This window comes from Podarcis vaucheri, assembly GCF_965113315.1.
Source record: "Podarcis vaucheri genome assembly, chromosome: 1".
NCBI classification, from domain to species: Eukaryota; Metazoa; Chordata; class Lepidosauria; order Squamata; family Lacertidae; genus Podarcis; species Podarcis vaucheri.
This window is the reverse complement of record NC_138759.1, coordinates 24,050,909-24,064,484: the sequence shown is the minus strand read 5'-3', so window position 1 is coordinate 24,064,484 and position 13,576 is coordinate 24,050,909. Positions and strand designations below refer to the sequence as shown.

The 13,576-nt window shown below is 46.7% G+C and overlaps 1 protein-coding gene across 4 annotated transcripts in view; it reads right to left on the bottom strand.

Moving 5' to 3' along the window:
- The window catches only part of CATSPERB (cation channel sperm associated auxiliary subunit beta), a 55,631-nt gene that overhangs the window by 21,107 nt on the left and 20,948 nt on the right, over positions 1–13,576 (bottom strand). For all 4 annotated transcript variants that reach the window (XM_082232497.1, XM_082232498.1, XM_082232499.1 and 1 more), the window contains 6 exons: positions 12,080–12,146; positions 11,588–11,634; positions 10,016–10,168; positions 7,519–7,671; positions 3,207–3,351; positions 2,227–2,378 (listed from right to left, as the gene is read on the bottom strand). In XM_082232497.1, coding sequence (XP_082088623.1) covers positions 2,227–2,378; positions 3,207–3,351; positions 7,519–7,671; positions 10,016–10,168; positions 11,588–11,634; positions 12,080–12,146 — 717 coding nt within the window. The remainder of the gene's footprint in view (positions 1–2,226; positions 2,379–3,206; positions 3,352–7,518; positions 7,672–10,015; positions 10,169–11,587; positions 11,635–12,079; positions 12,147–13,576) is intronic.

Sequence of the window (13,576 nt, the reverse complement as noted above, 5' to 3'; positions counted from 1 at the left end):
CAGGGTTTACCCAGCCGGTAGAATGAGTGCAGGCAGCTTGTGTCTAGAGGAGGTCAACACAAGGTAGAGACTGCAGCCTGGGCGAGATTTCTTACATGCTGGTTAAACATCTGCCTCACAGCAGATAAAGATCCTCTCCTTAGTGAAGTTTTGCTAGATCCCTTTCTTTCCCCAGGGCTACAACAGTTTAAGATAAAGGGACAGCAACTTGTTCTTAAATGTAAACTATATGTTGATCTCCGCCTGCAGTTCCTAGATCAACTCTGCATCCCCAAATGGAAACCAGAGTTAGAGGTCATACATTTTCTATTATTGGGGAACAATCAGGAGCTCACCAAGTTAGTGGCTAAATATCTTTATCTGTTTTTTTGTCATCGAAACACACTGCAGACGTCTGATCTCCCTGGAGACCTAGAGATGTAATGTTAGATTGCTTTGTCTCTTTCATTTCACAAATGTTTTGTGTCACTGGGAAGGCGGGAATTCTGTATTGATTGCTATGGATGTTGGTATGTGATGCCAATAAAAGGTTTGATGATGATGATGAAACTGGTAATTAAGCAGCACAGACATAGCTGCAGTAATCAAAAAATAATACTGATACAGTGGTGCCTCGCAAGACGAAATTAATTCGTTCCGCAAGTCTCTTCGTCTTGCGAGTTTTTCATCTTGCGATGTACAGTTTCCCATAGGAATGCATTGAAAATCAATTAATGCGTTCCTAGGGAAACCGCCTTCAGACCAGGTCCGGGGACAGTCTGTCCCCGGACCTCTTCTGAAGGCTGGGGGGGGGACAAGGGCTTTTCTTCCCACCCCCAGCATTTTAAAAAACCCCGGGACAGCGGAGGACTTCTCCGCTGTCCGGGCGATCTTAAAATGCTGGCGGGCAGCATTTTAAAATCGCCCCGGGACAGCGGAGGACTTCTCCGCTGTCCGGGGCGATTTAAAAGCCCCTGGGAAGGCAGGCAGGGGGGACAAAGACTTTCGCCCCCCGCCCGCCTTCAGAAGGTGTTCCCGCCCCCCCGCCCGGCTTCGGAGCAGCGTTCCGAAGCCGGGCGGTGGGGGCAGGTGTTCCCGCCCCCCCGCCCGGCTTCGGAGCAGCGTTCTGAAGCCGGGCGGTGGGGGCAGGTGTTCCCGCCCCGCCGCCTGGCTTCGGAGCAGCGTTCCGAAGCCCGCGGCGGCGGGAGGAGGCGTTCCCGCCCCACCGCCCGGCTTCGGAGGAGGTGCGAGGACAGTGGAGAAGATGCGCTGCGCTTCCCCGCTGTCCCGGATATTTCCCTATGGGCTGTCGTCTTGCGAAGCAAGCCCATAGGGAAATTCGTCTTGCGAAGCGCCTCCAAAACGGAAAACCCTTTCGTCTAGCGGGTTTTCCGTCTTGCGAGGCGTTCGTCTTGCGAGGTACCACTGTATTACAAAATTTCTCCCTAGTTTCTCTTAAATTTCTAATGAGTACAACAAGACTGTTTTTAAAAATCAGTATTTGCTCAGGGTACTGAAGATAATGGTAGGAGTCAGTTAAAGCTAAGCACTTTCAAGTCCCACTTGAAAGAAGTGAAGGAGTTGAAGGTGGCAACTTAGTTGAAGCATTATATGACTTTGCCTGTGCTAAGGGGAGGGGCAAACTCAATGGTTTTCTGAAAGTTCCATTAATGCACTCCCTCGGCATATAGGGCACATATACAGGAAATATGGTTCAGATTGAGCTATTGGGACCCGATTGTGCCGCTGAGGCCCACCGCCTTTCAAGGTGTTGCTGCCAGGCCAGGCAGGAGCAACAGCCAATGCCCAGACTGCCAGCTTTAATGGTCCTTCTTGGCAGGGAATCGACCAGGGTTCCTGGGACTGGGGAGAAATTTCCTGCAATGACTGGAGCACGTGAGGCCAGAGCTCGAGGGACCGCAAACGTCGCCCCCACTCCCCCCTCAGAAAGCAGTGAGCAGCTATTTTCTTCAGGAACAACAGAATTGTATTTCTTGCTGTAACCCATTATAATGGTGGCTTTTCTAAAATCAACTTTTAATTTTTGTTTTTCAAAAAAGAAGTACATCTATTATAAGGATATCTGGATAGTGGTGAAAAAATGCTGGGTTAATGACTCCAGTGTCCATTCTAGCACTAGCTTCCTACTTTGACATGTTGGAAGAGTGAAGGTTTGTCCTTAACAAGAACAACAATTATTACAATCTCATAGACATTTTTCATTCACACATCAAAAGCATCCTTAACCTTCAAGAAAGTGTCCACATCCACACTCGTCTCTTTTACAAATGAGTCAATTGTATCATTCAGAGAAATATGATTTAATATTCCCAGGTGGTCAAAGTACATGTTGAAGATACCCTTTGCCGGGGGGAAAACCTTGGCATATCTCAGTACACCTACAGAAAAGGGGAAATATAAATAATGGGCATGCATCAAATCTTATTATTATAGGAAGCATGAGTTTATTCTAGAACAATAGGTTTCTGTGACTATTTGGAGAGATCAACAGCTCTTCCAACCCATATTTAATCAATGCAATGAGGAAATAGATCGTTTTGATGAGGATAAAGTATATCTAAAATATGCAACTTCAGACAATAGTTCCTAAGGGCCAGGATCTAACAAGGTCATATGTGGTCAAATACTTTGAAGCATGCAAGGAGGTGTTGTTCCATTTTGGAAGAAGCTCCTTGTGCCTCATGGTCTGAATGGATTGGTCTGTAATGGAGGGTTTTGGAAGGTGGGGGGTAGATGCAGGGTGCTGCAGCAACAAATGAGTGGATTAAAAGCTTCTAAGACCCACTAGAAGATTGCAACGGCTCTTTGGATCCCAGCCAACCATACTACACTATGAGATATCAGCAAGCAGAATGCATAGGGCATTTATTCCCTGGAGAATAATGTGAAAATAGGGGCATCAGGAGACAAGATAATAGCCTTTGCTGTTGGTCACCCAAGTTCCTGCAATCTCACTTAAGGTAGAAGTCATAGAAGATGCAGTGAATCTATGTCTCTAGTCTACATGGTTCTTGGTTTGGGCACCCTTAGGGCTCCCTGGTTCTGCCCAGCAGAGAGTGAATTCCTTAGGTGCATCAGGTGCTTCCACTTGTTTCTCCCTACCTAGCTATGAGAACACATAGGTTGGGGGACCTGGTTTCTTAGCCTAATCTCATATTTGAGTCTTCAAAGACTGCAGGAGACTCCACTTTTTAATGTTTTCCTACCTGCCTTAGTGTAGAAAAGGTTTGCCGCGTCAGTCACAAATATAATCGCTTGGGTGTAAACACATGAATCTACATCTATAACCATCTCAGCATTTAAAGTAAAGAATGGTGTAAAATAGTTGCCTCCATCATAAGAAATCCACACCTAAAAGGGAGGGGGAGAGACAATAAATAATATTGTATAAGAGATCTTTGTTGGCATCCATCTGTCTTGAGAGACAATGGATTGCGCCTCTAGGGGTGAAGTCAAACCACTGTGTTAGCAGCACTGAAGTGACCTCCCAATAATAATGATAATAATAATAATAATAATAATAATAATAATAATAATAATAATAATTTATTATTTGTACCCCACCCATCTGCCTGGTTTTCCCAGCCACTCTGGGCGGCTTCCAACAAAGATTAAAAATACATTAAGATGTCACACATTAAAAACTTCCCTGAAGAGGGCTGCCTTCTCTTTGACATCTGATGGGAGGGCGTTCCACAGGGCGGGCGCCACTACCGAGAAGGCCCTCTGCCTGGTTCCCTGTAGCTTTGCTTCTCCCAGTGAGGGAACTGCCAGAAAGCCCTCGGCGCTGGACCTCAGCATCCGGGCAGAATGATGGGGATGGAGATGCTCTTTCAGGTATACTGGGCTGAGGCTGTTTAGGGCTTTAAAGGTCAATACCAACACTTTGAATTGTGCTTGAAAATGTACTGGGAGCCAATGTAGGTCTTTCAGGACTGGTGTTATATGGTCTCAGCGGCTGCCCCCAGTCATCAGTCTAGCTGCCGCATAGTTGTAGTTTCCGGGTCACCTTCAAAGGTAGCCCCACGTAGAGCACATTGCAGTAGTCCAAGTGGGAGATAACTAGAGCATGCACCACTCTGGCAAGACAGTCCGTGGGCAGGTAGGGTCTCAGCCTGCGTACCAGATGGAACTGGTACACAGCTGCCCTGGATACAGAATTGACCTGCGCCTCCATGGACAGCTGTGAGTCCAAAATGACTCCCAGGCTGCGCACCTGGTCCTTCAGGGGCACAGTAATCCCATTCAGGACAAGGGAGTCCTCCACACCAGCCCGCCCCATCTTCCAAGAACAGTACTTCTGTCTTGTCAGGATTCAACCTCAATCTGTTAGCCGCCATCCATCCTCCAACCGCCTCCAGGCACTCACACAGGACCTTCACCGCCTTCACTGGTTCTGATTTAAAGGAGAGGTAGAGCTGGGTGTCATCTGCATACTGATGAACACCCAGTCCAAACCCCCTGATGATTTCTCCCAGCGGTTTCATATAGATATTAAAAAGCATAGGGGAGAGGACAGAACCCTGAGGCACCCCACAAGTGAGAGCCCAGGGGTCTGAACACTCATCCCCACCACCATGTTCTGGACACGGCCCAGGAGGAAGGAGCGGAACCACTGTATGACAGTGCCCCCAGCTCCTCTAGACGGTCCAGAAGGATGTTATGGTTGATGGTGTCAAAGGCCGCTGAGAGATCCAGCAGAACTAGGAAACAACTCTTACCTTTGTCCCTAGCCCGCCGGAGATCATCAACCAGCACGACCAAAGCAGTTTCAGTCCCATGGTGAGGCCTGAATCCCGATTGGAAGGGATCCAAATGGTCCGTTTCCTCCAGGCGTGCTTGGAGTTGTTCAGCAACCACCCGCTCAATCATCTTGCCCAAGAATGGTAGATTTGAGACTGGGCAATAGTTGGCCAAATTGGCCGGGTCTAAAGATGTTTTTTTAAGAAGCGGTTTAATGACCGCCTCTTTCAGCGGGTCTGGGAAGGCTCCCTCACAGAGGGAAGCATTCACCACCCCGCAGAGCCCATCGCCCAGCCCTTCCCGGCTCGCTTTTGTCAGCCAGGGTGGGCAAGGATCAAGGAGACAGGTGGTCAGTTTCACTTGTCCAAGCAGCCTGTCCAGATCCTCGGAGGTAACAGATTTGAATTGATCCCATGTAACAGGACCAGACAGAATTCTAGCACTCTCCCACCCTGGTCCTGCTCCCACGGTGGAGTCTACCTCCTGCTGAATCTGAGCGACTTTATCTGCAAAAAACTTTGCAAAAGCACTGCAGGAGATCTTGGGGTCCCTACCAGGCCCCGGTGGTACAGGTGGTTCCGATAGATTGAGAACCACCTGAAAAAGTCTCCTGCTGCTGTTTTCTGCAGATGCAATGGAGGCGGCGAAGAAGGCCCTCTTCACCATCACCATTGCCACTTGGTAGGCTCGACGTTGAGCTCTAGCCCGTGTCCAGTCTGATTCAGAATGAGTTTTCCGCCACCAGCGCTCCAGCTGTCTCAACGATTGTTTCATCACCCTCAGCTCCAGGGAAAACACGGGGCTGTCCGGGCTCCATGCAATCGGAGAGGGCGCTTCGGAGCCAGACAGTCAATAGCCATGGTTAACTCCGCATTCTAGCGTGCCACCAGGGAATCAGCTGAAAGGCCATCAACTTGGGATAAAACATCCCCTACCACTCTCTGGAAGCCAATTGGATCCATTAAGTGGCGGGGGCGGACCATCCGAATCGGTCCCACCTCCCTGCAGAGGGGAAGGGTTGCGGAGAAGTCCAGTTGCACCAGGAAGTGATCTGACCATGGCACATCTTTTGTTTCGCTTTTAGTTAGTGTCAGATCATCAACATCTGTAGAGGTAAACACCAAGTCTAAGGCATGTCCGCGGCTATGAGTTGGGCCATAATGACAGCTAATAGGAGCCACAAGTGAGAGTTGAGCACAAGGTAGGAACTAAAGGTGGACAAACTACCCCAGAAGGAGCACAACGTGTCCCCCAACAAAGGTACTCCTCCTTCTCTAACACCCCATCATTTGAAATACCTAGAAGCACCCACCACATTGTCTTGAAGATGCTGAAGAATATTTACAAAAAGTCACATAGATGCAGACTTCCAAGGGAGAGGAACGGTAGTTTGGCTGTCTCTCTGTTAGCTCCTGACTATTAACCACTCTGAAGATAAGGGTGATCTGGGAGTTATGCTCAAATGAATGAATATTCAGAAACAAGTCACTGGACAATATATCCCACAGGATAGCAACTCTGTTGCATGCCTGCAGAACTCAGATTACATGCATCTTACTCAAACACATCCAGCAAGCCAACTTTTGACCAGCGTGCAGGACAACACACCTTTCAATCACCCAACATCATGACCATGCCAGGGGGCAGTCAGGTGAGCCGTCCCAGGCACCTGCCCAAATTTGCATTGCTGCCAAATCAGAGCCTTTTCCTCTCCGCTGTAGCAGCAGTTTCAATGCAAACCGCTTTCTCTTCCTGGAGCAAGGTGTGCTCTCACTGCCCACCAGAGTCAAGACACCCATATTTTTTTAAAAAAAGAAATTAATAATGGTTTGATGTCTTAACCCAGATGTGAGACAGCTTAGCAATGTAAAAATGCAGGCTGAACCATCATGCAGGACAAAGGAAGATTACCCTAGCCACAAGCTAAGTACAGAGCCATCGAGAAACAAGATGGGGCCACTGGCAATCCAAGAGAACTGTCCTCCCCTTCTGCCCCCCCTAAAATATAAACAGAGACAGGAAATTTGGAAGGTTGCCAGGGTAACTGGGTGTGATGTCACAAGAAGAGTTTGGGGCTTTGGGCAGGAGGCTTGGAACAGAAAAAGGAAAGGAGCATGATCTTGGCAGGCAGGCCGCGGGGAAGCTGGGAGAGATGCCTTGGAATGCAGTGCTGGGAGGGGGGGGGAGCCTCTCTTGAGATAACTGTGCTGTTAAGATCTGGACCCCCTCCATCTAAATTCAGGTGTAACTATGTGAATAAATCCTAACTCTTAAAGCTATGACAGCCTCCACTCAAACCCTCTAAGTGTCTCCATTTCCCAGGGATCTCCTGATTTAGAGAAGCCATTCCCGTTTCTGATTTGATCCAGGAATATCCCACTTTTCCTTAGGATACCCTTATTTTCATTGGGAAAATGTTGGATGGTATGGAGTTATCCAACCCCCGAGCTGTATGAAGGCAATCCATAGGGAAGTTTTTTTTAAAATGTTTAATGTTTTATTATGTTTTTACATACGTTGGAAGCTGCCCAGAGTGCTGGGGCAACCAAGTAAGATGTGTGGGGTATAAATAGTAGAATGGGGCGTTCCTATTTTCATCGGATAAATGTTGGAGGATGTGTGACTTCTGTGTCTTGATTCTCAAGGGAAACACGGCCGCAGGGTGAGGGTCTGGAACCCCCAGAATCCTGTTACCGCTTGATTGAGGTTGAGGGTTGGCATGCCACCTTTGCAACACTATGTGCCAGTTGTTAATACAGCTTCCTTCTTACACACCTGATTGCCATATGCATACAGAAAATGGCTGTTTGTGTGAAAATACAATCCATTTGGTATAAATCGCGGATCTGGAAACCAGAAGGCTGGGAATTTTCTTTTTTTATTCATGCTGCCGTCTGTTAACTTATGCACTGATATCAATGCCCGATTCTAGGAAGAAAAAGAAGGAAACACAGTTAAACATATGCATTATCAAAGAAAGAAATGATACAGCAGAAACACAGTGTCCAAGCAGTCTGTTAGAACTGCACAGGTATAGTTGCCCTAACATGAGCCAATTCATACCTGGTTAAGACCTTCTCATTGCCAGGAAGGCGTTCATTCATAGCTGTCAACGTTTCCCTTTTTTTAAGGGAAATTCCATTATTTTGAATAGGATTCCTTGCAAGAAAAGGGAAAAGTTGACAGCTATGTGTTCATTGAAGGGAAGGCCCTGGTTCATCACTTAAAGGTAAAGGTAAAGGGACCCCTGACCATTAGGTCCAGTCGTGACCGACTCTGGGGTTGCGGCGCTCATCTCACTTTATTGGCCAAGGGAGCCAGCGTATAGCTTCCAGGTCATGTGGCCAGCATGACTAAGCTGCTTCTGGTGAACCAGAGCAGTGCATGGAAACGCTGGTTACCTTCCCACCGGAGCGGTACCTATTTATCTACTTGCACTTTGACGTGCTTTTGAAGTCCCAGCAGGAGTGTCAGCTTGGCCCCACGACCATGGGTGCCCAGGGTTGTGGGTGACATGCAGCATGCTTGGTCCTGACACCAAAATTTCTGGGTGCCACAGCAGAAACACAGTGTCCAAGCAGAGTGTTAGAACTCGGCAGGTATAGTTGCCCTAACAAGAGCCAATTTAGACCTTCTCATTGCCAGGAAGGCGTTCATTGAAGGGAAGGCCCTGGTTCATCCCTTAAAGGTAAAGGTACCCCTGCCCGAACGGGCCGGTCTTGACAGACTCTGGGGTTTGTGCGCCCATCTCACTCAAGAGGCCGGGGGCCAGCGCTGTCCGGAGACACTTCCGGGTCACGTGGCCAGCGTGACAAAGCTGCATCTGGCGAGCCAGCGCAGCACACGGAACGCCGTTTACCTTCCCGCTGGTAAGCGGTACCTATTTATCTACTTGCACCCGGGGGTGCTTTCGAACTGCTAGGTTGGCAGGCGCTGGGACAGAGCAGCGGGAGCGCACCCCGCCGCGGGGATTTGAACCGCCGACCTTTCGATCGGCAAGTCCTAGGCGCTGAGGCTTTTACCCACAGCGCCACTCGCGTGGGGGGGGGGTTCATCCCTTAGGCATAGCTAATAAGCACTTTCTGAGAGGCTGGGACCTCTAAGTTCAGAAAAGAAGCTGAGAAAAGGGAACATACACGAAGTGCTGGCTCAAAGAACTGCCATATGGAGCCAGAACTGCACTCAGATGGGCAGAATGCCCTTCTGCTGCAAGAAGATCAAGTAATCCAAGTACGGGTTTCATTTTCTTCTCTGCCACACTGCTGCTTCTGCCTCTTCAGGAAGTGCTTGTTAGACAGGCCTCAAAGTCCCAGCAGGAGTGAAAGCTTAGCCCCGCGGTCGTGGTTGCCCAGGGTCGTGGGTGCCATGCCGCATGCTTGGCCCTGGCACCAAAATTTGTGGGTGCGCAGCCCCTTCATGGGAAATTTTGTGGGTGTTTGGGCACCCAGGGCCCCAGGGAATTGGCACCTATGAGTCCCAGATTCGGGACGTTTAGTTAGCTGAATGCCCTCGTGCCTCAGAGGGAAGGCAAGACTGGCCAAGAGCAATTAAACAACAACAACACCCTTTTACTGACCTTAAGAATGCAGTAGAAGAGGTGCCCAGATGCAATCTATCTGGGCACTTCCTCTGCCTTCTAAGGGGCAATCAAAAATATATTGCCTAATTATTGTTCTAAGGGAGGGAGAAGGCACCTGTGGCATTTGTAACTGACAAAGAAGAAGAGATGTTTTAGAAAAGACAACAGTTGCAGGGATCAGAGCACCAGAAGATACAATGCCTCATTTTAAAATGTTTCCTTTTTAAAACATCACCATAGCCATTGTTTTGGAGAAAATATCCAACATATATATTGGAATCATGGAACTGAAAGAGAACAGAAGGATCTATATTCTTCAGAAAGGCATTCATAGACTACCTGTGAACTTAGGTGAACTGTGGAAGTTTATGTGTTAATTAGTTAATTAATATCCCACCACTCCTCCTGAAGGAACTTAGCTTGGCAGTGGGGTGGGGAGGGAGTTGAGGCTATTGCAGGACACAGGTTTGATATTGGAGGGTCAGCCAGGGAAAATGGGGAGAGGGGGCTTTCAATCAGTTGTCCCATCCATTGTGAATTGCCCCCTTTCTAATTCAATTCAAATGCTTTCACCAAACCATAAATCACATCATAAAAAATGAGAATCCATTCTAAACAAGAGCAGCAAATTGCCATCTGTTCAGAGTTATCTATTAAATAATAATTAAATCAGAGTCCTTTGGTGCACTGTACCTGTTGAGATAACAAAGCGATGCCAGTGTTCTGTTCATAATCAACAAGAAAAGAAACCACCCGTCTGGATAAGTGCCTTTCACCTTTCATTTTGTGAGGCAAGCAGCTATGCCATTTTTTAAATGTATCATTGCTATAGAAACAAGTGGATTCCTGTTTTTTTAATTAAAAAAACAACAAGAAGAAAAGGATGCAAAGTAATTGATTTAGAAATATATCATTGTTCGAACTTAAAAGCTTTGCTAAAGAATCCACTGAGCTCTGAATATACAGGAGTGGCTAGTGGGGAGGGGCAATGGTGTGTACCTGGCCTCCTAGCAGGACAGCCACTGTCACTGACCAGGAGGGAGAAGTGGAGGGCCAAGGCAACAGAAAGGTCAGAGCTGTACGGTGCACCAACATGCTGATGTTGATGATGATGCACTTATGCAGCAGTGGTTTCCCCATTACCTTGCCCCTCCTGTCCTCCTTCCTGGTAAGTGGCAGCAACTCGCCGTGTCAGTGCTCCACTCAGCAGGCCTCTCCTGTATAAAGCAAACAAGAAGCAAAGCAAGAAGATTTTACAAGAGCAAGGGCCAAGCTGCACATTATTGATGCTTTTTAAAAAGTACACACAGGTCCTACTAACCAAACACTATGCATTCCCTGGAAATCATTTGATGAGCAAGCATTCACATTATTTCCATCAATTCCTGTGCGAACGTTTCTAACCGTGGTCTTTGTATGATCTCCCCACCCCACCCCCACCCCAATACTGTCTCTCCATGGTTTCTTCCTGAGATGGCTGCAGCTTAACAGCCAAAGAAAGACAAAGGGGGGAAATGAATTGTCCAATCTCTCCTGCTCTGATTTGTCTGATCTCTCTCTCTCTCCCTCCCTCCCTCCCTCCCTGCATGGTTTCTTCCCCCAAATAGCTGCCACCGACTAGCAAAGCACAAAGATGCAAGGAATTAAGAAAGTGGGTAAACTCTGGATCTTCAGATATCTGAATCTGTGGAGTGTATAGCGAGGCATAGAATAATTCTTTACATTTGGACATTTTGTGAATTTTTGCATGGCTAGCAGGCAGAAAGCAGGGCCTGTGTATATGTTTAAACTGATAGAATTTTCGGCCAGAAACTGTTGTGGGACTCAGAAGCCTAGATCAGAAGCCTCTTTTGGATTGGGGCTCTGAACCTGCTTTTTTGGACCCACAGTACTGAACCAATGGCCCTTGGTGAATACAAGGACGTGTGGGGACCCCAAACAGTGACTCCTCCAAAGACCTCAGTGATCAGGTAGTGATCTAAAGGTTGAGATGCTCCTTATGCTATCATAAGCTCCTTATGCTACAAGTTAGGGCTTTGTAAATAAATACAAGAACTTTGAACTTATCCTAATAGCATATGGCAGCCAGTTCCCAAAAAGCTCTGATAGTGACCACAAAAGCTTCCAGTAATAAATTGGCTCAACTGTCCTTTTGATTTCTGAACATTAATTTGCCAAGGTGGCCAGGAAGTCAAATTATGTACTGAACAGAATGCACCAAACCTCAACTATATTTTCATAAGGTTTTATCATCATTTGCCTTACCTGGCTCAATGACTTATCTTTGTTGAATGACAGCCCAACATAGTCTGCTGCAAGAAAAGCAGAAATATATTAGCTACAACTCAGTGCTTGCACTTCTAAAATATAGTTTACAAAAGGCATCAACCCAGTTTCATGTGAACAGTTAAAAAGAACTCTGGGTGAAATTTTGAAATTATTTTTGTTACATGCCTTAAAATATATAAGGGTGTATGAGCGGAGAGGCATGCTCTCTGCCTTGAGCTGGTTTATTGCAGGCAAGCATTGCAGGAGCACTCTTTGCCTCCACTTACACTAAGGAGTTTTGCAGTGTGCCATTTTGTCCCCCATGCTATTCAACAGCTACATGAAGACATTGGAAGCAGACATTAGGACATTAGATGACACAGCTATATTTCTCCATAACGTTGGAGAACCCATGGATTCAAGTTACGCATTCAACACATATAAATCACTTTTTCTTTACCAATCTAGCTGAGTCCCTGGTTTCCTTACTTTCATATAATTCTTTATTAGCTAGACACTGGCGGCTGTACCATATTTCAGCTTTAAGATAATCATCCTGTGGGCGGAAAAAGACAAGGAAATACTTAGCATGCCAAGTGAATTTGCATAGTATAGCTGTTAAGATTCTGAAAGGGTCTGCTGAGGCACAAGTCGTCCTTTCTAACTATCACACATTGCCTAAAAACCTCTGTGGAACCAAGGAAGACAGTGGACAATACTGTCAAATGTCAGAAAACAGCACTAGCTTTCTAGTTTCTAGTGGCAATGCCAGTGATATTAGTAGTGGTGCTGGTGGTGGAACAACTCAAGAGAATTGATGGCCAAAAGTAGACAGAATTACAGAGATGTCAGAAGCAGAGCAAGATGTAGTTGAGATACCAACTTCCCCAAGATCTCATTCCAGCTCCCAATGATAGTCAGGAGAAAAGAAAGGGTTTAAGTGAAAATGCTCCTGCCAAATGAAACAAAATGCCTCCCCAAAACTACTACTCCACTGCCTCTTTCTGTTCTTCTCATGCAGCACAGAATTCTGATTTAACACATTGACAGCTGTTTATATAACCTTGTCAGGGAATTCACAGATCAAAGGATAGCTATATGGCCTCAATGGGACCCAATTCCTCTTGTCCTCTGAAATTATAGCACACAAGTGGAAACTAGCAACTGGAACTATACAATGCACTATTCTATGTCTTGCTTTCAAAACTCACTGCTTTATCACAGTAATTTATATACTGCTTAATTGCAATAGCCTCTAAGCAATTTACAAACGTTTTTGTGAGTTATAGCTCTCTTCTCTGTATTAATGGGAATGGGCCAAGAGGGATCCCTTCCCCCAACCCTCATTCAGCTTGTTACTCCAGCAATCTCCAGGATGAGTCTGTGACTGGGACAAGAGTAAAAGGAGTTCATCTACACCCCCCCTCAGCACAGCAATTCCTCTGTGAACTGCGACTGTGATAAACCAGTAGTAGTAATACTACTACTACTACTACTACTACTAATATACTAATATACCCTATAACTGCAGATCTCAGGGCAGTTCACAACAATAAATTTCAATTAAAAAACGCAGATTACATAATAAAAATAAAAACAAAGACGGCCCAATACAGTGGTGCCTCGCAAGACGAAAATAATCCGTTCCGCGAGTCCCTTCGTCTAGCGAAGCAACCCTATTAGCGGCTTAGCGGATTAGCGCTATTAGCGGTTTAGCGGCTATTAAAGGCTTAGCGGCTTAGCGGCTAAAAGGCTATTAGCGGCTTAGAAAAAGGGGGGGAGCGGAAAAAAATCGGAACACTAGCAAGACGTTTTCGTCTTGCGAAGCAAGCCCATAGGGAAATTCGTCTTGCGAAGCAGCTCAAAAACGGAAAACCCTTTCGTCTAGCGGGTTTTCCGTCTTGCGAGGCATTCGTCTTGTGGGGCACCACTGTAATTCCCCTGTCTACAAACAATGCAGTTGGTCGGCATGGGGGGTGAGGTGGG